We start from the raw sequence: 25,268 nt of genomic DNA, 5'->3' as shown, positions 1-25,268 counted from the left end.
ATGGTCAGATGTCGATTCCCACCTTTTCGACCTTCCGTAAGTGCCTGAAGACCTGATTCTGAAAATGGCTTGGGGACCCAATAGGAAGCATCACACTGGTTATGAATTAAGAGACAATACTTTCTCCCCTGTACATCCTGCTCCCTCCTTCTCCATCTTTTAACTATAATTCTGTTTTGATTGTAATTTCCATTTTTATTGTTTTTTAAAAAAATGTCTTTTATTTTAATGCTTTTAACACTCTAAGCCACCCAGAGTTGCTTTGAAACATGAGTAACATATAAAACAAACAAATAAATTGAACTGCCTATCTCAGGAATCACTATCTGCTTTGTGTTGGCTTTACTCCAATCCCCTCAGGCCCACCTTCCTCCTTGCTTTATTTCAGACCTCCTGCATTTCCTGAGGCAGCTACCCTGGCACAACTGAGCAGTTCTGGCCAAGTCTGAACACCCCCTACCTGGTGCTTAACCCTGGCCAGTCTGGAGGCATCCTGAACTGATTCCTGGCCGGGGGTCTTTTCCCACATGTTGGAACCTTTGTGAAGAATAATCAATCAATACAAGCCATCTTTCATCTCCTGTTAGATATGAAAGGCCTAAGGATTGATACTTGAGGACAAAAGTAGTGGGTACTACTCAGTCACTGCAAAGAAATGTTCACAACTTCCCCAAAGAATTTCTGTAGCTTCTACCAAATACCTCAAGTGTTTAGGCAGTTTTAAAGGTTTTATGGGGAAAAAAGTAACATAATCATCCACCTATGGTAAAATGTATTATGTTATTAACAAGTAGATCACATATAATAATATATGAGGATCCTCAGCTGCATTGTGACAGTTATGCTGTTGTATACACACTTCACTAAGCAGAGTCCTATTCAGCTTATTCTGGGTAATATATGATTGTATGGTTATTGGGCTTCTTAATTCTGTGCTGTTATCTTCACAAATTTGTTGTGAGTGAGCATTGTGCAAACAACAGTGTTGATAGGACTTACTAAAAACTGATTTATTCATAAGAATATTAATTCATAGAAACACAGCACATCTGTATGTATTTTCAAAATTACCTGATATGGGGAAAAAGTTTTGAAATTGCAGGATTACCTTTCAATTGTAGGAAAATTAGAAAAATAAATTTAGGAAATTTTTTTGTCATGCCTGATCAAATATGCTTGCTTATTTGAATAGCTGAGCTCAGTAGCAGTCTAATTCTATAACATTTGATACTATTGCTAAAGCTTTTTCCAGCAGTTATAATTCTTATTTTTTAAATTAACCTATTCAGATATGTTCAGGATGGCAAATCATATTGCTAAATTTGAATGGTTATGCAGTAAACTTAATAACAAAGAAGGGGAACCACATTTTTTCCTCTATCTATGCAAACTTACACTAAAATATCTAAGCTGCTATATATTGCATTCAAAACTTTCCTTTGTTATATAGGAACATTTCTTTAATTCTCCATATAGATGAGAACATACTGAAATTTAGGGCAACTAAATGGATTTCTCATTTCTGCAAAAATAATACAAGAAGACAAACACCATCGGTAGTTTAAAGGCTGTGCTATTAGACCCCTTACACAGAGTATTCTATATTTCAGAGATCTTTTGTTATTTGTAGAGACTGCTCATAAAATAAATAAAAGGGTACACATTAATTTATTTTTGTGGCTTTTAAAAAGCAGAAACTAACAGAAGTTACATGGCTTATATCTGACATCATGCACCACCGGTGGCTGCTGTTAGCTGCATGCTTTTGGGTAATATTCATGTTCATGGTTGCTAGCAAGTTCATCACACTGACCTTCAAAGATCCTGATGGTAAGTTGATTCAACTTTATTCTTATTAATGCAAGTAATCACTGAACAATTTTTGTGTCCAAAATGGTGTGAGAGAAATTAAACAGATTTCCTAGTTTTGGTTTTTCCTATCCATTCCTTTTTTTTTCATTATGTTGACTTTTAAGTCTAAAACATGATGCAACTTGCCTGTGAGTTGCAACAGTGAAATAGTTATGCAGATGATTCCCACTTTTTCTTGGATATTTTCTGCTTTTGTTTTTGGCAAATGTCTAAATGTTGAATATTACAATTATTCCTTATTTCTTTCAACATTGAACTCCATCTAAGAAAATGAAGATGAAAAAGATTTGATAGAATTTTAATTTTGTATGGAAAGGTACAGATACTGAATTATTTTGGCATATCAGAGTATTTTGTGTACTATTCCTTTTCAAATTAACTTGTAATACTTGCACATAGATGTTAAATTCATTTATATCCTTTCCTATAGGAAAGATTTTTGCTTAGTTCTATTATATTACAGTACTTCTAACCCTGTTCCCTTTCACAGACTAGAATGGTTTTAATGTTAGCATCTTCCAATCCACTTTGCAAGAGTTACATAATTTTGTGATGTTTCCCTTTTTTATGTTCCTCCCTAGTCTAAAATTCAGTCTTTGTGGTAAAAATAACATCTTTTCAGACTTGGTTTAAGAAACAACACAAGCATAACTGTCTGAGAAGATGGGGAATTATTCTCAATGCATGTAGGTGACAAGTTTGGAGAATCTGGTTTCAGAGGTCATTACACTAAGGTTTTCCAAATCATGAAATTTGTTTTTTTAAATAATTTGAATTCTATTTAAAATCTTGAATTACAGCTGATTTGAAGAGTAACTTAATTATAATTTTATGGTTGTGATCAAATTGTTTATGCAGTATGAAGGGAAAAAAGTTTGTTTTTCTTCAGTTGCTGTTTTCTTCATCTAGTTCACGGTGCCAAGCAAGAGCCAGTAATACCAACAACTATAACTGAGGTAGGAAAAGGTCACGTAACAAAAGAGAAGAGGCTGCCTGGACAATTTCAGGTATATAAAAAGAACAGGTTGAAAGGTTAAACAAATGGTATGGTTTAAGAGTTCTCTATGTCATATTTCATTGTGTTAGATTAGGGGTGTCAAACTCGCAACGTCACATGATGTGTAGTATCGTGACTTTTTTGCCATTGCCGGCAATTGGGTAGACACGGTTTCGCTATGATGCATCCGGCCCATGGGCCGGCAGTTTGACACCCCTGTGTTAAATTGTAACTGGTTCCTAGAACCAGTCAGCCAAATACTATAGAGATTTATGAGCAAAGCATCACTGTAGCCATCTGTTGTGCCTTCTGTTCAAAAGCAATTTTCTCTTGCTTTATTGTCCAGGAATTGACCTGTTTTAGTTTTAAAAACTGTTTTGGTATTGTTTTATGAATTAAAATTTTACTGCATTATTGGGTTATGTTGATATTTTAAAACACGATATTTTGTATTTTTGTATATAATCAGGGATAGATTTCTAAGCAGGCTTATCTGTTAAACATAATATAATAACAGATTGGAGTACCATTTTCTGTAACAGTTTTTAGAACAGATTTAAAAGTTCTAAAAGTTTCAAAATTGTACTTCAGTTTTTCATTTAAAATTAAAATTAAAAAATTTAAACACTGCACTTTGGAACTTTTTTGCTTTATTCTTATAAGTAAAGTGAAAACCATCTTCCTTTTTCTTTCTATGGTGCGAAAAAAAAAATTCATTCATTTAGAATATTGTGTTCCCCATTTATTTGTAAATTCACTCAATTTCTAAAATTTTATTTTGCTGCTGATGAAATCAAACTACTTTGCATCAGCTTGACAGAAGTGGCAATTTCAAAACAGTAACACTGACCTTTAGAAACCTTGTACAGGCAGTCCTCAACTTACAACTACAATTGACCCCAAAATTTCTAAGCAAGACAATTGCTAAGTGAGTTTTGCCCCATTTTGCAACCTTTCGTGCTAGTTATTAAGTGAATTGCTGCAGCGGTTAAGTTAGTATTAGTTGTTAAATGAATTTTTTGTTATTAGCTGCGAAGTTGTGTCCGACCCATCGCGACCCTATGGACAATGTTCCTCCAGGCTTTCCTGTCCTCTACCATCTTCTGGAGTCCATTTAAGCTCACGCCTACTGCTTCAGTGACTCCATCCAGCCACCTCATTCTCTGTCGTCCCCTTCTTCTCTTGCCCTCAATCTTTCCCAGCATTAGGCTCTTCTCCAGTGAGTCCTTCCTTTTCATTAGGTGGCCAAAGTATTTGAGTTTTAGCTTCAGGATCTGGCCTTCTAAAGAGCAGTGAGGGTTGATCTCCTCTAGGACTGACCGGTTTGATCGCCTTGCAGTCCAAGGGACTCACAGGAGTCTTCTCCAGCACCATAGCTCAAAGGCCTTGGCACTCGGCCTTTCTTATGGTCCAACTTTCACTACCATACATTGCAACTGGGAAGACCATAGCCTTGACTATACACACTTTTGCTGACAGGGTGATGTCTCTGCTTTTTAGTGTGCTGTCTAGATTTGTCATGGCATTCCTCCCGAGGAGCAAGCGTCTTTTAATTTCTTGGCTACAGTTTCCATCTGCAGTGATCTTGGAGCCCAGGAAAATAAAATCTGTCACTACCTCTGTTTCTTCCCCATCTATTTGTCAGGAATAGAGAGGGCCGGATGCCATGATCTTGGTTTTCTTAATGTTAAGTTTCAACCCAAGTTTTGCACTCTCCTTCTTCACCTGCAACAAGAGGCTCTTTAGTTCTTCTTCACTTTCTGCCATTAGAGTGGTATCATCTGCATATCTTAGGTTGTTGATATTTCTTCGGCAATCTTAATTCCAACTTTTGATTCATCTAGTCCTGCCTTTCTCATGATGTGCTCTGCATATAAGTTAAATAGGCAGGGTGACAGTATACACCCTTGCTGGACTCCTTTCCCAATTTTGAACCAATCAGTGGTTCCATGTCCAGTTCTCACTGTTGCTTCTTGGCCCACATATAGGTTTCTCAAGAGACAAATAAGATGGTCTGGTACGCCCATCTCTTTAAGAACTTGCCACAGTTTGTTATGATCCACACAATCAAAGGCTTTAGCATAGTCAATGAAGCAAAAATAGATGTTTTTCTGGAACTCTCTAGCTTTCTCCATGATCCAGCGTACAATTTGGCAATTTGATCTCTAGTTCCTCTGCCTCTTCGAAATTCTGCCTGTACTTCTGGTAGTTCTCGATCCACATACTGCTGGAGTCTAGCTTGTAGGATTTTAAGCATAACTTTACTAGCGTGAGAAATAAGTGCAATGGTGCAATAGGTTGAACGTTCTTTGGCACTGCCTTTCTTTGGAATTGGAATGTAAACTGATCTTTTCCAATCCTGTGGCCACTGTTGAGTTTTCCAAATTTGCTGGCAAATTGAGTGTAGCACTTTTACTGCATCGTCTTTTAAGATTTTGAATAGCTCAGCTGGAATACTGTCACCTCCACTAGCTTTGTTGTTGCTCAGCTTTTCTAAGGCCCATTTCATTTCAGATTCTAGGATGTCTGGCTCGAGGTCAGGGACCACCTCATCGTGATTATCAGGGACATTAAATGAATCTGACTTCCCAATTCACACTGCAACTATACATGCCAGTTGCCAAGCATATGAATTTTAATCTCATGACCATGGGGATGCTACAAAGGTCATGTGAAAAACGGTCCTAAGTCACTTTTTTCAGTCCTGTTATAACTTTGGTCACTAAATGAATGGATGTAAGTTGAGGGCTACCTGTATATATTTGAAATGCTAGATTTTCTTCTATGAGTTGAACATTGAAAATGCAAAATGATTTTTGCTCTTTTTCTTCTACCATCCCAATCCCTTTTTATATCAAGTCAATAGGAAAAAGTCTATCTGAAGACCTCATACATGAAGGCCTGGTCCATATGGAGAGGCTTGAACTACTCAGGAATGTCTGCCAAGATGCATCTCTGAAAAACCTCACCCATACTACTGTTTCCAAATTTGTTTTGGACCGAATTTTTGTATGTGACAAGCACAAGATCCTCTTCTGTCAAACTCCAAAAGTTGGCAATACTCAGTGGAAAAAAGTCTTGATTGTTTTAAATGGTATTTAGCTAGCTTTTAAAGTTTCAAATGTGTGATTGCTTAGACAACAAATAAAGATTTCAAAAATTTCAAACGGCAAAACATAAAAATAATATAATTCAATGGAATACATTTTTATTTTTGGCATTTTATATTTTGTTTGAAAGCTGCTTCAAATATCCTAGCCTAGTTCTAGCTGCCATTGCCCACCCCAAAGAACTTTACATATATTAGGCTTCCTGTCTTGTTTATTTTGTGAAATGATTATGTGCTGGGATTAATACAGGTGAAATTATGCTAACCTTCAAAAGTTAGACAACTAAGGTATCACACAGGTACCTTAAACTTAAAGCTTTAATTTAAAGCTCTCAAGATCCCCAGGATTCTTCGCAGCATAAACTCTGGAGATAAGGGAGAAGAGGATGATTGCAAAAATGTTTGCAACGTTTCCATGTTTTAATTTCTACTGGAAAATTATGGCTTCCACAGCTGGAATTAATACAAATCAATAGCTTAAATGTGTATATCTATTTTTTTAGAATTGAGCAATTGTTTATTACTTGAACCTAACACCATCTTTAGGGAATATATACAGGTTCTTTGGTAGAATGTTTGTTCAATTTTATTTTAAATCATGTGAGCAGTAGTACCACATCTACCTGAGATAGAGATATAGATGGGTGTCTGACAGCCTATCCTCCTTAGAAGGAACAGATAATGCTTTCGGTTATCATATTATCATTGAATTCATTTTGAATTATTGGTAACATTTAGTTCAGGGCAAATTATAATAAATAAAATAGTTTGTAAAAATAACGAACACCAAGGAACCACTATAAAGCAAAGTAATAACATTTTAATTTATTTTAGTAGCACCTTTAATAGAAAACTAAGTAGGCAGTGAAACAGGTCCAACTCAATTCCATGTGGATATTATGTGAAAGACAATATTGCTTTGAAAAATTTGATTTTGGGAGCTATAATTAAAATATTGTAATTAAACTCTTCTTTTGATGGACTTCTTTCTGGCAGTGGATCTAAATAGGTAATTTCTGGTCCCTCAGAGTCTTTCTTAAAAATTGAAAACCCTTTGGAGTAGATAGGATGACAAGATCTGTTGTTAGAAATAAAGGGGAAAAAAGTCGTAGTGTGCAAACAGATTTCTACAATATTGGATTTTGGCTTAAGGACAGGCCACACTTACTGAACTACCTGTATGCTTCTACTCTGGCTAATATATTTTTCAAGCATAAGGCTGTAATGGAGAGTTACACATAACTCTGGGTAGTATGAAATCAAAGAATTGGCTAATCACATGTCAGTAATACGAATCTGATTTTCTGCCCATATCTAAAAAAAATAGTATAACTAACCCACTGTATTTTTTGGATCCAGATGTTGCAGTTCCAGATTCAGTAATTGGTCAGACTTTGAGATAAAATAACTTCCACACAGAATGTTATAGTCTGGCATGCTGATAGCTGAAAGAGATTACACCAATACGCAGTGTCTTGGAATAGAAACCCTATTACTATATGGAAACTTGCAATCATGATAAAAACAATTCATTGAGCTTTCCATTTTTTAAAGAGCGACCTGGGGTTCAGGCCTGGATTGTAGGAAGATAAGAAACTTAATAGCAATTATCAGGACATGGAGACTGGACTGGAAAGTAGAATGTAGGTACCATAAGTAGGTACCAGCAAACTGATAGACATTTCCATGAAGTCACCAAGACCTGATCTGTTTTTACCTATTAACAAATAAATAATCATGACAGCCACTAGTGTATATCATAATGGGAATGGACTGAAAGGTGCCATTGTAAGAGCAAGTTCTAACTTATTTTCTCAGGAGCTTTTCCTTCCATCAGTGAGATCCCTGAAAACATTGTGCATGACCATGAGAAGAACGGTCTTCCACGCTTATCTTCCTTCAGTGATTCTGAAATTAAAAAAAGGTAAGTAGTATTTTAATGTGTCTTTGAAAACCTTCCATTATGAAAATCTCATTTTTGATCATTTGTGCAGTTTATGATTATTATTTAAATGTATTATAGCTGCCCATTCCCATAGACTCTTAAATATCAATAATCAGAAAAGGCTGTACAAGTAGTCCTCAATTTACAACCACAACTGAGCCCAGAATTTATGTTAAGTGAGAAACTTGTTAAGTGAGTTTTGACCCACATTACAACTTTTCTTGCCACATTTAAATGAATCACTGCAGTTGTTAAGTTAGTGAATCTGTCTTCCCCATTGACTTTGCTTGTCAGAAGGTTGCAGAAGGGGATCATATTATCCCAGGACACTGCAACTGTCATAAATATGAACCAGTTGTCACGCATCTTAATGTAAATAACATGACCACGGGAATGCTGCAAGGATGAAACATCATGTCACTTTTTTCAATGTCGCTGTAACTTTGAACAGTCCCTAAATGAACTGTTGTAAGTTAAGGGCTACCTATATTATAGCTTTGGATGGTGATCTGTGTTGTCCCTGTATAGGCTCACAGTTATACAAAAACCACTAAAATTGTAGTAAGACCAGTATGCTATAAAATCTCACTATTTTGCATTTCACATCTTGGCTTTAGAAGAGAGAGTATAGCTATAAAGCACTGCTTTGGGATTTCTAAGAAATCATGTGGAAGACAGGACAGCTGCCTCTCCTTACACACAAAAACACAGATCTTTACAAGCAATAGTTCTGTGAAAAACAAGCATCTGAGTGATGGTTAGTTACTTCATTTAAAAAAAACAATCACTTAATCTTGATAATAAATGATATTTATAACTGGCCTTGAAAGCATTTGCTATCTTAATAATAGATCTTAAAAATAAGATATAACTGCGAAACATAATTTGATCACAGGAAATCTTTGTTTAACAACTACAATTGGGACCAGCAATTCAGTGGTTAAGCAAAGCAGTTGTTAAGTGAAACCACAATTTGCTTATGATCTTACTTCATCTGTCATAATTGTAAACAATCACTAAAGGAGGCAGTCACTAAGCAAGGACTACCTACCTGTATAGTCTTAGGAGCAGAACTAGAAGAAAAAAATATATGTTGATATTGTCATCTATTTAAATAGTCTTTTAAGGATACTATTTGTACAATTTGATTTCATTGCATCTCTATATTTTTTGCTATTTTTTCAATTTTAGCAGCTGCATTCCTTATTAAGTGAACAGATTTCTGTTCAGTGATAGAAGTTTGACTGTGCACTTCTTTGAACAAAACATACAACGAGTAAATCCTGCTGACAGATTCCTATCAGGTTCTCTGGCCATTGCCTACCAGTGGCCAAACAATGCCTTGATTCTTTCCAAACATTATTCTTAAGGAGCTCTCTTTAACAAGACTTATTGAGAAGAAAAGGATAGTGTTGTAACAATTTCAACAACTAAATTATTCTGCATTTAGAACCAATAGATACCTGCGTGATATATACAAACGCCTTAATTTTCTAAGAGCCTTCCTGTAATCCTGCAAGGTGGTAAATCTTTTACTTAAAATGGAGAAGTTAGCAGTTTTTATCAGTCTGGGAACCAATTACAATAGTAATTGTACTATTTCAGCGACCATTCAAAGTGATGGTAATGATGAACCACGGGATTTACAACTGTTCCTAACAGTTGCAACCATCGCAGTGTCCCACAATCATGCGATCATGACTGACTTAGCAATCAGCTTGCAATTCCAATGATCACAGTATTTGTGACCTTCATTGCTAACTTCCATCAAGTAAAGTCAATAGAGAAACTGGCAGGAGGTTGCAAATGGCCATGGGATGCTGCAGCCACATGAAAGTCACCTCATGATAGCAACTGGAATTGCTGCAACTGTGCTTAAGTCAACATAGTTGTGAATTGCCAGTCTCAATTACATCATTAAGGGAGGACCATCTGTTCTATAATACTATTCTGTCATTGTAACTGGAAGCAATCAAAGATCTTAATATTTGCAGATTTCTCAGCTGAATTGTATGCAAACATGCCTAACATCAAAATTTAAAATTTTCCCTAACCAGTACATTTACCCTGTTCGTAGTCACTATGTGATGCCTCAGTTGCACATCATTTGCTACTGTAGTCATTAAGAGAGGAACATGGGCAAATCAGCACTGTTGTAAACTGAATTTCCAGTAAATTTTAAAATACTATCTACGATTATTTTTGCTTATGTTTTCCATTTAGATTGAAATTGTATTTCAAGTTCTTCATCGTAAGAGACCCTTTTGAAAGGCTTATTTCTGCATTTAAGGATAAATTTGTCCACAATCCTAGATTTGAACCTTGGTATAGACATGAAATTGCTCCTGGAATTATTCGAAAATATAGAAAGAACCGCACTGAGACTAAAGGACTACAATTTGAGGACTTCGTGCGCTACCTAGGTGATCCAAATCATCGATGGTTAGATATACAATTTGGAGATCATATAATTCATTGGTTAACCTATGTTGAACTATGTGCCCCCTGTGAAATAACATATAGTGTAATTGGACATCATGAAACTTTGGAGGAAGATGCACCATACATCTTAAAGGAAGCAGGAATTGACCATCTGGTATCTTATCCTACAATTCCTCCAGGCATAACAATATATAACAAAACAAAAGTGGAACACTATTTTTCAGGCATAAGCAAGAGAGACATAAGGCGCCTTTATGCCCGCTTTGAAGGAGATTTTAATCTTTTTGGCTATCAAGAACCAGATTTTCTACTAAACTAGTATCTAGAAATTCTGGGCAAATGAATCTAAATCATAATTGTAAACATATACTGTGTAAATGAGACTCTCATTATTGCAACATTTCTAGAATTTTCCAAATGTTCCTTGCATTTATTGAATATTTGCAATAGGAGCCACAAAGAACTGCCAATTAGTCATTAAAAAATGACTGCTACAGCAGTGCAAAAATTACAAAGATAGTGTCAGACTTTCTTTATCCAACTGAGAATGAATGAAGTAATCTGTAAAGAAATTTGATATGAATACAAAACCAAACATTTAGAAAGGGCAGGAAATACCACTTATGTCAATGGCTGTACAAATCTGTGGAGACCAAACAGATTGGTAAGTACTGTTTAATTTAAGGAAAATACTTCAGATCCTACCATGGAATCAATTTGAAGGTCCTTTCGCTGTAGTCTTGTGATGGATAGTTGCTTACTGTTATTCATTCAGGAAATAATGGTTGCGCAAATTTTAATTTGTGAACTCTTGAGTTATCATGAGGTTAAAAATCTTTTGCAAGATAAGCTATAGATGCCATTGAAGAAATTTTTAGACACTAAAAATGATTCTTCATTTGCTGAGTAATCTTAAATAAATCCCAGTACAGTATTGACTGCATAGGACCATCAAGCCTATGCATTTGCTAATCCTATTCCCCAGTGGTGCTATTATAAAGTTGCCATAATGAATGAGATCAATGTTCTATTGAAACCTAGCTTATTTTTTGGATTTCTTACTTTAAGAAATAACCATACATATGGATGAGGCAGCAAGCTTCCATAGGTATACTTATTTAATGTGTAACACCTTATTTTTTATTTTTTATTTTAATTCCATTTATATCCCGCCCTTCTCCGAAGACTCAGGGCGGCTTACAATCTTAGCAGTAGCCTTCATTCTATGTATATGCCTGCTTATTAGGGCTTTCACACACCCCCAAGCGGCATTATTACAAAGTCAGCTTAATTGCCCCCAACAATCTGGGTCCTCATTTTACCTACCTCGGAAGGATGGAAGGCTGAGTCAACCTTGAGCCTGGTGGGATGCCAACCTGCACTAATTGCAGGCAGCTGGTGTTACTTAAGGAGGCATTAGCCCACTGCTCCACCAAGGCTCTCTTATAGAAGTCATTTTTGATTTCTCAAATTTTGATCTTATAAAGCATCACAAAATTGAAAAGCAGGTGCCTATTGGTATAAACATGTTGCATCATACTCATCGTGAGGCATAATTCTGTCTCTGCTCAATAATTTATGTGGAGTTTTCACAATCAGCCACTGGGTTTGGTTATAACAGGTTCATAAAATAAATAAATTATCCTTCTTCCCCAAATACTTAATTTTTCCAAATGAGTTTCTTTTCATACTTTCACAGCAGAATTTTTCATATAAAATCATCAATGAATAAACAGCCAGCTTAATCCAAAATATTGATGTCTCTGTGCATAAGAATGGAAATATTAACATAAAATGTAAATGCCCAAGATTATAAAAGTATAATGTTGTTAGCTGCGAAGTCGTGTCTGACTCATCGCAACCCTATGGACAACGTTCCTCCAGGCCTTCCTGTCCTCTACCATCTTCTGGAGTCCATTCAGACTCATGCCTACTTCTTCAGTGACTCCATCCAGCCACCTCATTCTCTGTCGTCCCCTTCTTCTCTTGCCCTCAACCTTTCCCAGCATTAGGCTCTTCTCAAGTGAGTCCTTCCTTCTCATTAGGTGGCCAGAGTATTTGAGTTTTAACTTCAGGATCTGGCCTTCTAAAGAGCAGTCAGGGTTGATCTCCTCTAGGACTGACCGGTTTGATCGCCTTGCAGTCCAAGGAACTCACAGGAGTCTTCTCCAGCACCACAGTTCAAAGGCCTCAATTCTTTGGCGCTCAGCCTTTTTTATGGTCCAGCTTCCACTGCCATACATTGCAACTGGGAAGACCATAGCCTTGACTATACGCACTTTTGCTGACAGGGTGATGTCTCTGCTTTTTAGTGTGCTGTCTAGATTTGCCATGGCTTTCCTCCCCAGGAGCAAGCGTCTTTTTAATTTCTTGGCTACAGTCCCCATCTGCAGTGATCTTGGAGCCCAGGAAAATAAATCTGTCACTACCTCCATTTCTTCCCCATCTATTTGCCAGGAATAGAGAGGGCCAGATGCCATGATCTTGTTTTTCTCAATGTTAAGTTTCAACCCAGGTTTTTCACTCTCCTTCTTCACCCGCAACAAGAGGCTCTTTAGTTCTTCACTTTCTGCCATTAGAATGGTATCATCTGCATATCTTAGGTTGTTGATATTTCTTCCGGCAATCTTAATTCCAACTTTTGATTCCTCTAACCCTGCCTTTCTCATGATGTGCTCTGCATATAAGTTAAATAGGCAGGGCGACAGTATACAGCCTTGCCGGACTCCTTTCCCAATTTTGAACCTATCAGTGGTTCCATGTCCAGTTTTGCTTCTAGGCCCACATACAGTATAGGTTTCTCAAGAGACAAATAAGATGGTCTGGTACGCCCATCTCTTTAAGAACTTGCCACAAGTTTGTTTTGATCCACACAATCAAAGGCTTTAGCATAGTCAATGAAGCAGAAGTAGATGTTTTTCTGGAACTCCCTAGCTTTCTCCATGATCCAACGTATGTTGGCAATTTGATCTCTAGTTCCTCTGCCTCTTCGAAATCCTGCCTGTACTTCTGGTAGTTCTTGGTCCACATACTGCTGGAGTCTAGCTTGTAGGATTTTAAGCATAACTTTACTAGCGTGAGAAATGAGTGCAATGGTGCGGTACTTTGAACATTCTTTGGCACTGCCTTTCTTTGGAATTGGAATGTAAACTGATCTTTTCCAATCCTGTGGCCACTGTTGAGTTTTCCAAATTTGCTGGCAAATTGAGTGTAGCACTTTTACTGCATCGTCTTTTAAGATTTTGAATAGCTCAGCTGGAATACTGTCACCTCCACTAGCTTTGTTGTTGCTCAGCTTTTCTAAGGCCCATTTCACTTCACATTCTAGGATGTCTGGCTCAAGGTCAGTGACCACCTCATTGTGATTATCAGGGACATTAAGCGCATTCTTGTATAGTTCTTCTGTGTAATTTTGCCACCTCTTCTTAGTATCTTCTGCCTCTGTTAGGTCCCTGCCATTTTGGTCCTTTATCATGCCCATTTTTGCATGAAACATTCCCTTCATCTCTCCAATTTTCTTGAAAAGATCTCTGGTCCTCCCTATTCTATTGTTTTCTTCTATTTCTTTGCACTGTTCATTTAAGAAGGCATTCTTATCTCTTCTAGCTATTCTCTGGAATTCTGCATTCAATTGGGCGTATCTTTCTTTTTCTCCCTTGCCTTTCGCTTCCCTCCTTCCCTCAGCTATTTGCAAAGCTTCCTCAGACAGCCATTTTGCTTTCTTGCATTTCTTTTTCTTTGGGATGGTTTTGGTTGCTACCTGTTGTACAATGTTGTGAACCTCTGTCCATAGTTCTTCAGGCACTCTGTCTATCAGATCTAATTCCTTAAATCTGTTTGTCACCTCTACTGTATATTCAACAGGGATATGATTTAATTCATACCTGAGTGGCCTAGTGCTTTTTCCTACTTTCTTCAGTTTAAGCCTAAACTTTGCAATGAGAAGCTCATGGGCTGAGCCACAGTAAGCTCCTGGTCTTGTTTTTACTGACTGTATAGAGCTCCTCCATCTTTGGCTGCAGATCATATAGTCAATCTGATTTCTGTGTTGACCGTCTGGTGATGTCCATGTGTAGAGCCGTCTCTTGGGTTGTTGAAAAAGAGTGTTTGCTATGACCATCATATTCTCTTGACAAAATTCTATAATTTTGTACTCCAAGGCCAAACTTGCCTGTTATTCCGCTTATCTTTTGGCTTCCTACTTTAGCATTCCAATCCCTCATGATGATAAGGACATCATTTTTTGGTGTTAGTTCTATAAGGTGCTGTAGGGCTTCATAAAACTGGTCAATTTCATCCTCTTCAGCACTGGTGGTTGGGGCATAGACTTGGACTACTGTGATATTGAATGGTTTGCCTTGGATTCGAACTGAGATCATTCTGTCATTTTGAGGACTGTATCCCAGTATTGCTTTTCCTACTCTTTTATTGACTATGAGGGCTACTCCATTCTTCATTCTTTCTGGCGCTACTAGTACTCTGCTCTTCCCCAGTAGCATATTGGACGCCTTCCGACCCGAGGGGCTCATCTTCCAGCGTTATATCGTTTTGCCTTTTGGTACTGTCCATAGGATTTTCATGGCAGAGATACTGGAGTGGGTTGCCATTTCCTTCTCCAGTGGATCACGTTTTGTCAGAACTCTCTGCTATGACCTTTCTGTCTTGGGTGGCCCTGCACGGCATAGCTCATAGCTTCATTGAATTACGCAAGCCCCTTCACCACGACAAGGCAGTAACCCATGAAGGGGAAAGTATAATATGTGGGTATTATTTCTGTTGGATGAAGATAACTTTCATGTTCACCAGCAATAAAATCTTACAGTTTGTTCCCTTGTGTTTTCAGGAGGAACAAACCAGATAAATTTTAGTTAGCAGTACATCAAAAAAGGAAATCTGGAGTAATACTTTACATGCTCTAGTAAGGTCTTAATGACTTTGGCCTGAATGGTGTAAATGAAGAGAAAATCTATTAAACTGATTATAATTCTCAAGGATTTTTGTATTTGTAAACTTGAAAATAAAAAACAGTGCCAAAACTGTTCCTTTCTGCAAAATAAAGACTGCTAGTGAGAGCTAATCTCGGAAAGATTCCTAAAAACTGAGCCATTCTACACAATATAGAAACAGAATTTTATAGTGGAATTCAAAATGTAGGGCTATAGCCAACAGGGCATGAGCAGAAGTGGGTTTGTACAACCGCTTTATTCTTTCTACTCCCCTGCATATCCAAGTCCTACACAGCAAATTTGGTGAGGTGTAATACCTGGGCCTGTAGACAATATTATATTTGTTAACAAATCGTTCTGTTTTATAATCTTTTCATCTCTCTCTCAACTGTAGCAAATCTGAAAAAAACGGAGCATCATAACCCATTCTGCGTGTGTGTGTGTGTGTGTGTGTGTGTGTGTGTGTACGCGCGCGTGCGGGGACGCCTTCAAGTTAGTCTGGATTCCTGGTGATTGGATGGATAAGTCTTTGGCAACATTTTTCAGGAGTGATTTGCCCTTGCCTTCTTCGTAGGGCTGAGAGTTGCTTTCATGCTGAAGACAGGACTGTTTCCTAGTTTCTAGCGTGGTGCCTTTAATCACAATAAATTAGCTGTGATTAGACAAAGTATATAAAATAATCCCCACACAGATTACTGCTATTTTTATTTTGTAATGTGTAGAATGGCTTAAATATATATATTCTGAATTATGGGATATTTTTCATGTAGACTTTTTCCTGACAGATACCTGTTCTGTGTAGGAAAATTACATATTAATTTGTTGTGTGCATGAGTGGAAAGCTTGCGTGCGCATACTGCCACATGTATATGTACTTACAGCTTTCCTTTACAAAAGTAATCTCTCTATAAAAATTATTCTATATGAAGCTGTCCTTAAGAAGAAAAAAGAAAAAAGTAAGAAAGAAAGAACAACAAAACTTAAATCTTCTTGTCCTTCTAAAGAAAGAATATTAATAAGATCTCTGACATGGTAAGATTAAAGTTATTTTTATATGAAATGGTAGGAGAAAATATGTTTATTTCAGGACTAATGAGCTGATCAAGTTACTTCTCTGCTGAATTAAAATGTTACAATATGAGATGTGTAGTAAATTAAGGCCTTAAAAATTAGTTCTAATACAAAAGTGAATCTTCCCTTCCTTCTAATTGTCCAGAATATATTAAGCCATGTCTCTGTTCTCAAAATAAATACGAAATAAAATACAGGTGATTATATTAATGCTGCAAATCTATTTTTTGTGATGGTTGTTTTACCTCATAAAACATGCGGGCAACTTTCAAAATAGCATATTTCTCTGTCTCAAGAATAAGAAAGATGCATATAGTGTCAGTGTATGAATAACATCACATTCAGTAAATGAAAGCAATTCTCGATTTTGTTTTCCCCACTTTTTCCTAAAAATCAGCATATAAATAATATATATGAGCAGAGCCCTCATTCAATGACATTTAACTAATTTTATATATTCCTAAATGTTCAAGGGTTAAGACTATCAGAATAGCCTTAACCACTTGACCAGTTTCAGATTTATGTTCTAATTCTTTATTACTTTTATTATTATTTACCCATCAATGGCTTATGCAGAAACTAAATTTAAAATGAACATTAAGCAAAAATTTTAAAAAGGAAAAAAGTATGATTCCAAACAGGCTAAAATGTTCTCTGGAGCAGCTCCATTATCTTAAAGAAGGGACTCTGGGATAGCACCTATCTGATTATCTACAGGGAAACTTTCTAGAAAATTACTGCGGCTACTGAAAAGCAGCACCTGGTTTCAAATCACTTTAGTTCCCAACGTGGAATTGTGGGAAGTCAGCCCCACAGAGAAGGAAATATTAAAAGGGCATAAAAATATATTTCCTAAAAGGATCTTAAAGAGGCAGAAAAGCATGCACAGTTTTTTTTAATAGCCCCAGGTCTCCCTCCCACAAGCAGAAACCAGCTCTATAGAAATGCAGATGTAAATAATCCAGGAAGATTGGAAGCCCTAGGCTAGAAGATTAAGAATACAAAGATACCTAAAATCTACATACCCCACCCAAAGTCTAAGACAGGACATAATAGGATTAACCCACAGATGCTAAAGGGCACACCCAGACTCAGGTCAGAATACATAATACAGGAAATAGCCTCAAACAGGAACAGGAAACAACTCAAAACAAAAGGCTCAAGAGGGTATAAAAACCCATTCCCTACATGTGATCAGCCCTTTTTCTCTTTCTTCCAGAGCCATATTCCTGTCTGGCTTTCCTCTTCAATAAACTGCAACCTTCTTTCTAAAGCAGTCGCCAAGTTGTTTATCCCCTGCTTGGACTGAACCATGATGAAGACTTTTCCTTCAACAGAGTACTAGTTTTTTCCTAGATGATTTAACAGGTTAGACCAATTAGGGTCGGAACAGGTATCATATCCTAAAGAACTTTATAGTCAAACCCAGCCCTTTATAATCCACCTAGAAGCTGATTCATACCCAGTGAAGTACAATTTCTTTGCAATCTACATACAGGTAGTCCCCGAGGTATGAGCCTAATAGAGCCTGCCCATTAGGCTCATAATCATCAAATGAATCAGACTCAATATTACAACATTTTAAAATCAAACTCATTAATTGAATCAAATGGGTTGTTAAATGAACAAAGATTTGATTTACTATTTCCTTTGATGGCTGCCTGAGAGACTTTTATCGCCGCTGCTGCAGGCTGTTTCCAGCTGCAAATCAGCTGTTTCTGGTTTCAATAACTACGATACTTGTAAACTGCCAAGTAGGCAGTAGTCTTTTTTTTAAAAAAGCCATTTGTTACTAGGCAACTCAGGCTTTTTCAGAGGGGGTGAAGAACTCTATGACTGCAGCTGCCACTAAAGTAATTAGTTTAAGTGTCTCCAGGAGTTTACAGAAATCTCTGATTGCTTTAAAACACACACACAAACATTTGCCAGCCATTAGCTTAAGCGTGTCCAGTCAGGCATTCAGAAGGAGATGGGGGTAGAGTTTACAGAACTGTTGGTAACTGAGATGGAAGGGACCTTGAAGTTCATCTAGTCTAACCCACTGTTCTCACAAGAGAGTTCAGTACTGTACTGTATTTCTGATAAATGCCTATCCAGACTCTTCTTAAAAGCCTCCAGTGAGGGAACACCCACAACTTCTGGAGGAAATTTAAATTTAAAACCTTTTTTTTAAAAACAAAACAAAACAAAACCTCATCAGGACAAGCCTCTCCAGCCAAAATCCAAAATGGGGGTGTTTGTGGGGGGTGTTTCGTTCCAGCGTTTCTGAGTGTGACTTCTGAGCGTGGCTCAGCTGATTCTGGGCTCCTGCCCAGCTCACTTAGCACCAGCCTCTTTTCCGCAAGCGAGCTGGGCAGGAGCCCAGGCGATACCGGCACTTGCGGCTTTTCCGCAGCACACACCCGAGGGCTGCTTCATTCCCACTCGGCCTCTCACAGGACCGGGGCTGCCTGCACTGGCGGGAAACACTGCGCTTCTTTTTCCGCAGCAGTGGAGCACAGGCATCGCTTGGCAAAGACTCTGCAAGATGCAACTTTGCAGTGGGTTTCCCTTTCTGTTAGATATCGGAGGTTTGAAAAGCAAGCTGCTCCCGGGGTGTAAAAGTAGAGGGTCCAAATGGCAAGAGTGACACAGCTCTCCGACTTTCTGCTTCAGGCTAAAACAGTCTCAAAGTTGGGTCCAGAGATTACTTCACCTGAAGGAAGGGTGACTTGTTGGTGATGCGGGTTTGTCTCCCTTCCTTTGGAGGAGGGAGAAAAGCATCACTCTTTTCCTTTGGGCAGGTGCAAATGTAACTTAAGAACAGTAGCAATGCGGCCAGAAATGGGTATCTCTTGACAGCGCTGGGGAGAGCTATAGGAAGAATGATGTACATGGAGAGGATTGGGGAACCTGGCTCAAACGCTGGGCTCTGGTAGGGGAAAAATGACTGGGAGAAGTAGCCGGTTCGTAATGTATGTACCTGAAAACAGGAGGTGAACCAGCGACATCCCCACCCTGCCTGTGTGCGTGGAGAGGCTGAGGCGCATGCGCTCTCCTCTGCCTCTGCGTGTGCACAGGCAGGGCCATGATGTCAGTGGTTTTACTTCGCCCGGCCACTCCGTGTGGATGAGAATGCACCGCTGCCTGCCAAAACCAGGCTGGGATCTGGGCAGCGTAGCACAGGACAATGGGAGGGAGGGAAGGAAGGAAGGGGAGAGAAGGAAATGAAGGAAGGGACAATGGGAGAGAGGGAAGGCACCCATTCGAGTCCCACTCCCCTCCATCAGAGACCCCCTCACAGGCACCCCGCAACCTGAGTGATGAGCTGGCCATTTTATCACATGACCCTGGGACACTGAATGTTATAAGTATAAATCAGTTGACAAGCATCCGAATGTAAATCACATGACCCTGGGGATGCTGCAACAGTCATAAGTGTGAAAAAAGGTTATAATTCACTTTTTTCAGTGCCATTGTAACTTCAAACAGTCACTAAGCGAATTGTAAGTCGAGGACTACCTTTATCATTTTTTTTCCTTTTTTTTTGATCAAGTTTTTGACACCTTGCTGGGCAACTGATGGTACTCAGATATTGTCTTATCCTAAAAGTGGTACAATGGGTGAAAAGGTTGAAAAGCCCTGTTCTAGTCCAGTGAATAGTGATAATGGAAGGGTTAGGGATGGTTTTAGAGAAACATTATCTGTATTCTGAATGAAAATGAGTCAGAGGAAAAAAATATTCTGTTAAATGATATGGTTGGATGAGAATTAATGGAATAATTTTTTAAAAGTCTTAGTCATTTAGAGACTCAAGAATGAATAATAACTATTTGTACAATATCAATTTGTTGAAGGTCTGTTTCAAATATGAACTTCAAACGGAGGCCTTTTCCAGGCCGCTGCCACCCAGATCTGAAGCTGGGGGATGCTTCTGCAGCCCCACCTGTGGCCCAATCCAGGCATCAGAGGCTTTTTCCAGGTCACTGCCACCTGGATCAGGCCACAGGGGAGCACGGAAGCATTCCCCAGCCTCAGATCCAGGCAGCAGCGGCCTGGAAAAGGGCTCCAGAGCCTGGATCGGGCCATGGGGGAGGGGCAAGGAAGCATTCCCCAGCCTCAGATCTGGGTGGCAGCGGCCTGGAAAAGGTCTCTGACATCCTGGTCTAGCCTCTGGAGGCACGTGGAAGCATCCCCCGACTTTGGTTCCATTCTCTGCTGCAGAAAACAGAGGCCTAAAGTACCATGAGCACACGCAAGATCAGAAGCGTGAGATCTTGCCCCACTGATCTCGCATGATCTTGCGTTACTTTTGGTCTCCATTCTCTGCGAAAGCACTGAAGGCCTAGAGCAGCCAAGAAAGCGAAGGATCTTGATCTTCGCAGGGTGATTATTGAAGGCCTGGTGCCTAGGGAGACATAAGGCGGGGTGGGGAAGGAGGGAATAACCAGGGTGAATGTTGCAGAGCCAGTGCGGTTGTTCGTAAGGCCGAATGACTGCCATGGTGCTGCAATATTTCTAATTTTGGGACAAAAGCACTAGGGGGCGCTCATCACATAACTGAATGAGCATTATCTGAACGCTCGTAACTTGGGCATTACCTGTATATGTTGACGAATCACCAAAATTAACTGCTGCATTTGATGGATTCCTTCAACAAGTGAAATTGCTGCTTATTTTCTACCCTATGAGTCAAATCTAAATTTCAGACTGAACAGCAGTGTGTGAGCAAGAGATCACATTTAGGCTTTAAGGAAGTGAAAAGAAATTCTAAATGACAGCATCATATTAAAAAAAGTTTCTTCAGTATATATGAGTCATGCTTTTAGAGGGTAAACACAAATGGAAGCTATGCTAGTTCTCACAGAAGGTTAAAGTGATATAAGCAAAATGAAGTGACTACTCCAAAGAGAACTGAATATTTAAAAGTCAATCCTTTTATAGATAAGCAAGCTTGTTTAGTTAAATTATGACAGATATTGGTGGAACTGGAACACAAGTAATATCATACCAATTCCAGAGTTCTGGGCCTATTGCCTTTGATGGCATCCTTATGTCATTTAATTATGCCAATCCTGCTGCCATGGGTGATCAAAAGTGGGACCAGCAAGTTACATACAGTATACCCTAGTATTTCTGATGGCCTTGTAAAGTTGAATGCAACATAACAAAGATAAATTCTGCTAAGCTTGTAAGCCGCCCTGAGTCTTCGGAGAAGGGCAGGATATAAATTGAATTAAAATAAAAAAATAAAATAAATAAATTCTACCAGGGAATCCCATGCTGAACTGAGCATTTAGTAAGAACTGTTGGACCTCATTATAGGTAATCCTCAACTTATGATCACCATCAGGACCAGCGTTTTTGTTGCTGATCAAGGCAGTTAAGTGAACTTAACACTCCCCTTTAAGTGTTAGCACTTACACTTGATTTCATGACTTCTTCTGTCACATTTAAGTGAATCCAATTTCCCAAGACTGCTTGTCGATGAGTCTTTCTTACTGTGCAAAGCTGCCTCTTTTATTACCTCTTTCTACTGGTATACCCCCCCCCACCACATATCATCTAATTCTAACTCTAAAAGTAACACACAAGTTAAGGGGGAAATGGCTGCATTTTCATATACTGTCAAAGCAAGAACATCCAATGTTAGCAGCGTGGACATTATGTATGCTCTGAGAGGCAAACTGGTTTGGCTATAATTTACAAGCATTTACTTCATACCTCTCCATAACTAGATACATTTCTTACCCATTTCTGATCAACTAAAAGTGGTCTCTGCTGTCATCTCTCTGTCATCACCTGATAAATCAGAGATGGGCGGCTCCTGGTTGTGTGCCACTTCTGGTTATCCAAAAAGTACATCAAATAGCCATAATGGCATGATTACTCATTAACTATGTATAGAAAACTAAATGTAATAAGTGTGTTAAGTCTTGAACACACTTATTAATGTTAAAAATAACTCCAAATTTAACAAATAGTGGGCTGAACATTAAATATTGAACATCTCTTTTCTGACCCTGGATCCTTGTGGTTTTTGACCATCAACTCTCCATTTCAAATACCAATAGATCTTGTTGATTTTAAAAAAACTTGCCTTTTCTTGAGGTAAGTGAAACTTACACTCCTGTGATATTTGTATTCAAATTATACTGAATATTAAGTCAATACTTCATGGTTCATATTCTGAACCAAAAAATGGTAAATAAAAAAAAATCCCCAAAATTTTAATCAAAAAAGATGAAAAGTACTTCATTCCATTTATTAAAAAACCAAGAACATTTTGCATTCACAGTGAGTTGCTACATGTAGGAGTGTCCTGGGACTGTATTATTTGCTGACTAATTATGAAGTGTTTACCTTTGCAGAGTAGACAAACAAGTCATTTAGGAGACAAACAATTTACTCATATGTGCAGCTTCCTCCAACTAGATACCCACACAGGTATTCTGCTTTGGGAAGACAGGTGTTGCCCAAGCCATTTAGAAAGGCAGATCAACAATGCATGTTGCCATTGTTTTGCATTCATGATGCAAAAAACATGACGGATGATTGAAATTCAGTTGCAAGCAAAGAATCAAAACCATCTGCCCAACTCCAAACTCCAATTAATCCACTATCTTTCTAGTAACTTGATTTCAAATTTCCATGTTTTCACTGTTAAATGGTTCTTTTTTTTGGCTTAGGCCGCATGGGTCAGCAACCCGCGGCTTTGGAGCTGCATGCGGCTCTTTCAGCCTTCTACTGGGGTTCCAGTCCTCCTCCGCCATTTACAGAGAGAGACAGAGATAAAGACAAGCACATGTGTTTCGCTTCCCTTCTCTCTCTCTCAGGGCTCCTGATTGGCCCTGCGCCTGGCTGCCCCGTCCCCTGGGAGAAGCGTGGCCAGGAAGTCCCTTTCCCGGGCTGGCCCCGTCTGAGGCACATGTGGCCGGGGAGCTACACGAGGCAGCCCCAGGATCCCCCCTGGGAGCGGCCCACTGGAGCCTCTGCTGAGCGGACCAGCCCTCCCGTAAGCTGCAGCCCCAAGGGAGCTCAGCCCCTGCAATCCCCATCCAGTGCTACCATGGGCCCTGCTGGTCGGGAACACGCAAAGGAGTCCTGGCTGCCGCGAAGGTGATCAACCCACTCCTCTCCCGGAAGAGGTAAACAATTAGTTCCCAGTGCTGGGTTTTCCCCACATGCAGTGCTTACATTGGTGATGGAGACACAGCAAGGGAGGGAGAGAGGGAGAGAGAAGCAAGCTGCTCCCTCCCCAGCCCGCTTGCCTTTCCCTCGCTCCCCTCACCCGGGTCCCACTTCTTTGGCAGCACCTCCGCTCAGCGGGGCTCCTCCACCTCCCGCAGTCAGGATGCCACTGCCTCATCCGCAGGAGGTGAGCTAGAAAGTGTGCGAGGCCATCCTGGGAAGGACAAGTGGCAGAGAAGAAATGGGGATGGCCTTTTTAGCAGCAGCTCGGCCGTGGCATGCAGTCAGACTCGCTCACCAGGCTGCCAGCTCCGAGTGCTTAGCTAGCAGGCAGTCTGACTAACATGGAGCTGCCCCAGATCCCAGGCTAGACATTGGGAGTGAGCCCTGCCTCCTCCATCCGCTGCCTCCGCTTGCCTTCAATGCCAGCGTAACGCTGCTTTATCTGCATATTCTGATTGCAGCTATTTTGGCTACAGCCTAGGGACCTCGGCAAGATACAAAGCAGTTGGTTGGAACCCGCAAGAAGAGAGATCCAGAAAGTCCGCAGCCTTAAGGCCACCCCCTCCCGCACAAGAGACAGAGACAGATATGCTTTAGTTCCGCTGCTCTTTCTATTTGCTCCGTCTGCTGATCTTTTCTGTCTTGTGAAATGCAGCTGTCATGCAAAGTATGGATGTTAAGTTGTTGCAGGATCTCTCTATTGCTATGTCTGGCTGTGTCTTCAGCATGTGGTATGATTGCATCTGTTGATGATTTATCTGATACACACACACACACACACACACACACACACACACACACACTGGGGACGCGGTGGCTCAGTGGGTTAGGACACTGAGCTTGTCGATCAGAAGATCGGCAGTTTGGCAGGTCGAATCCCGAGTGCCACGTAGCAGAGTGAGCGCCTGTTACTCGTCCCAGCTTCTGCCAACCTAGAAGTTTGAAAGCACGTAAAAATGTAAGTAGAAAAATAGGGACCACTACAGTGGGAAGGCAACAGTGTTGCGTACATATCGGACTTGGTAAATGTGTCATAAGGGGCAACTCCAAAATACTGATGTAGTGGAAAACTAATCATAAAATACTCATGTAGCAAAAGTTAGTGAGGATACATCTTGTTCTTCTTAGTCTCCTGAGAAATACCCTCTATCAAAGTATCTTACTTGGTGGTTGTTTTCTACAGCCTTCCACTGAAAGAAGTACAGCCTTTCATTTTTAAAAAAATGCCAGTGGGCTCAGAAGAATACTTAAGCTATTTGATGACATGTTTTTAAAAAATAAAAAATTGTTGAAGAAAGTAATGCCCAGACCATCACTCTTTGAATACTTAGGACTTCCTCAGTTGTCTTTTCAATAAAGAGAATGTGCAACCACTCCAATAGCAGATGGTGGAAGACAGAATCAATAAGAAAACATTAAAAGAAAGCGCAGCATATCACGTCCAGTGCAGTGGAAACCATTCTTACAATAAAGTAAAATATAGGTAGTCTTCAACTTAAAGACAATTGAGCCCAAAATTTATGTTGTTAAGTGAGACATTTATTACGTTTGACCACATTTTACAACCTTTCTTGCAACAGTTGTTGAGTGAATCACTGCAGTTGATAAGTTAGTAACCCAGTTGTTAAGTGAATCTGGCTGCCCCATTGACTTTGCTTGTAAAGAAAGTCACAAAAGGTGATCACATGACCTTGGGAAACAGCAATGTTCATA

At 39.3% G+C, this 25,268-nt stretch overlaps 1 protein-coding gene across 1 annotated transcript; it reads left to right on the top strand.

The window, feature by feature from the left end:
• Positions 1-515: 515 nt before the first annotated feature.
• On the top strand, positions 516-10,684 carry CHST10 (carbohydrate sulfotransferase 10; the record flags this gene model as incomplete). The annotated part of the gene is made up of 6 exons (XM_083361604.1): positions 516-627; positions 1,695-1,830; positions 2,782-2,879; positions 5,729-5,963; positions 7,797-7,902; positions 10,147-10,684. The coding sequence occupies exons 2-6, from the start codon at positions 1,731-1,733 to the stop codon at positions 10,682-10,684; spliced, it is 1,077 nt and encodes a 358-aa protein (XP_083217730.1). The 5' UTR covers positions 516-627; positions 1,695-1,730.
• Positions 10,685-25,268: the final 14,584 nt, after the last annotated feature.

Source organism: Vipera ursinii (assembly GCF_947247035.1).
Source record: "Vipera ursinii genome assembly, chromosome: 4".
Lineage (NCBI taxonomy): Eukaryota > Metazoa > Chordata > Lepidosauria > Squamata > Viperidae > Vipera > Vipera ursinii.
This window is presented reverse-complemented; position numbering and strand designations above follow the sequence as displayed.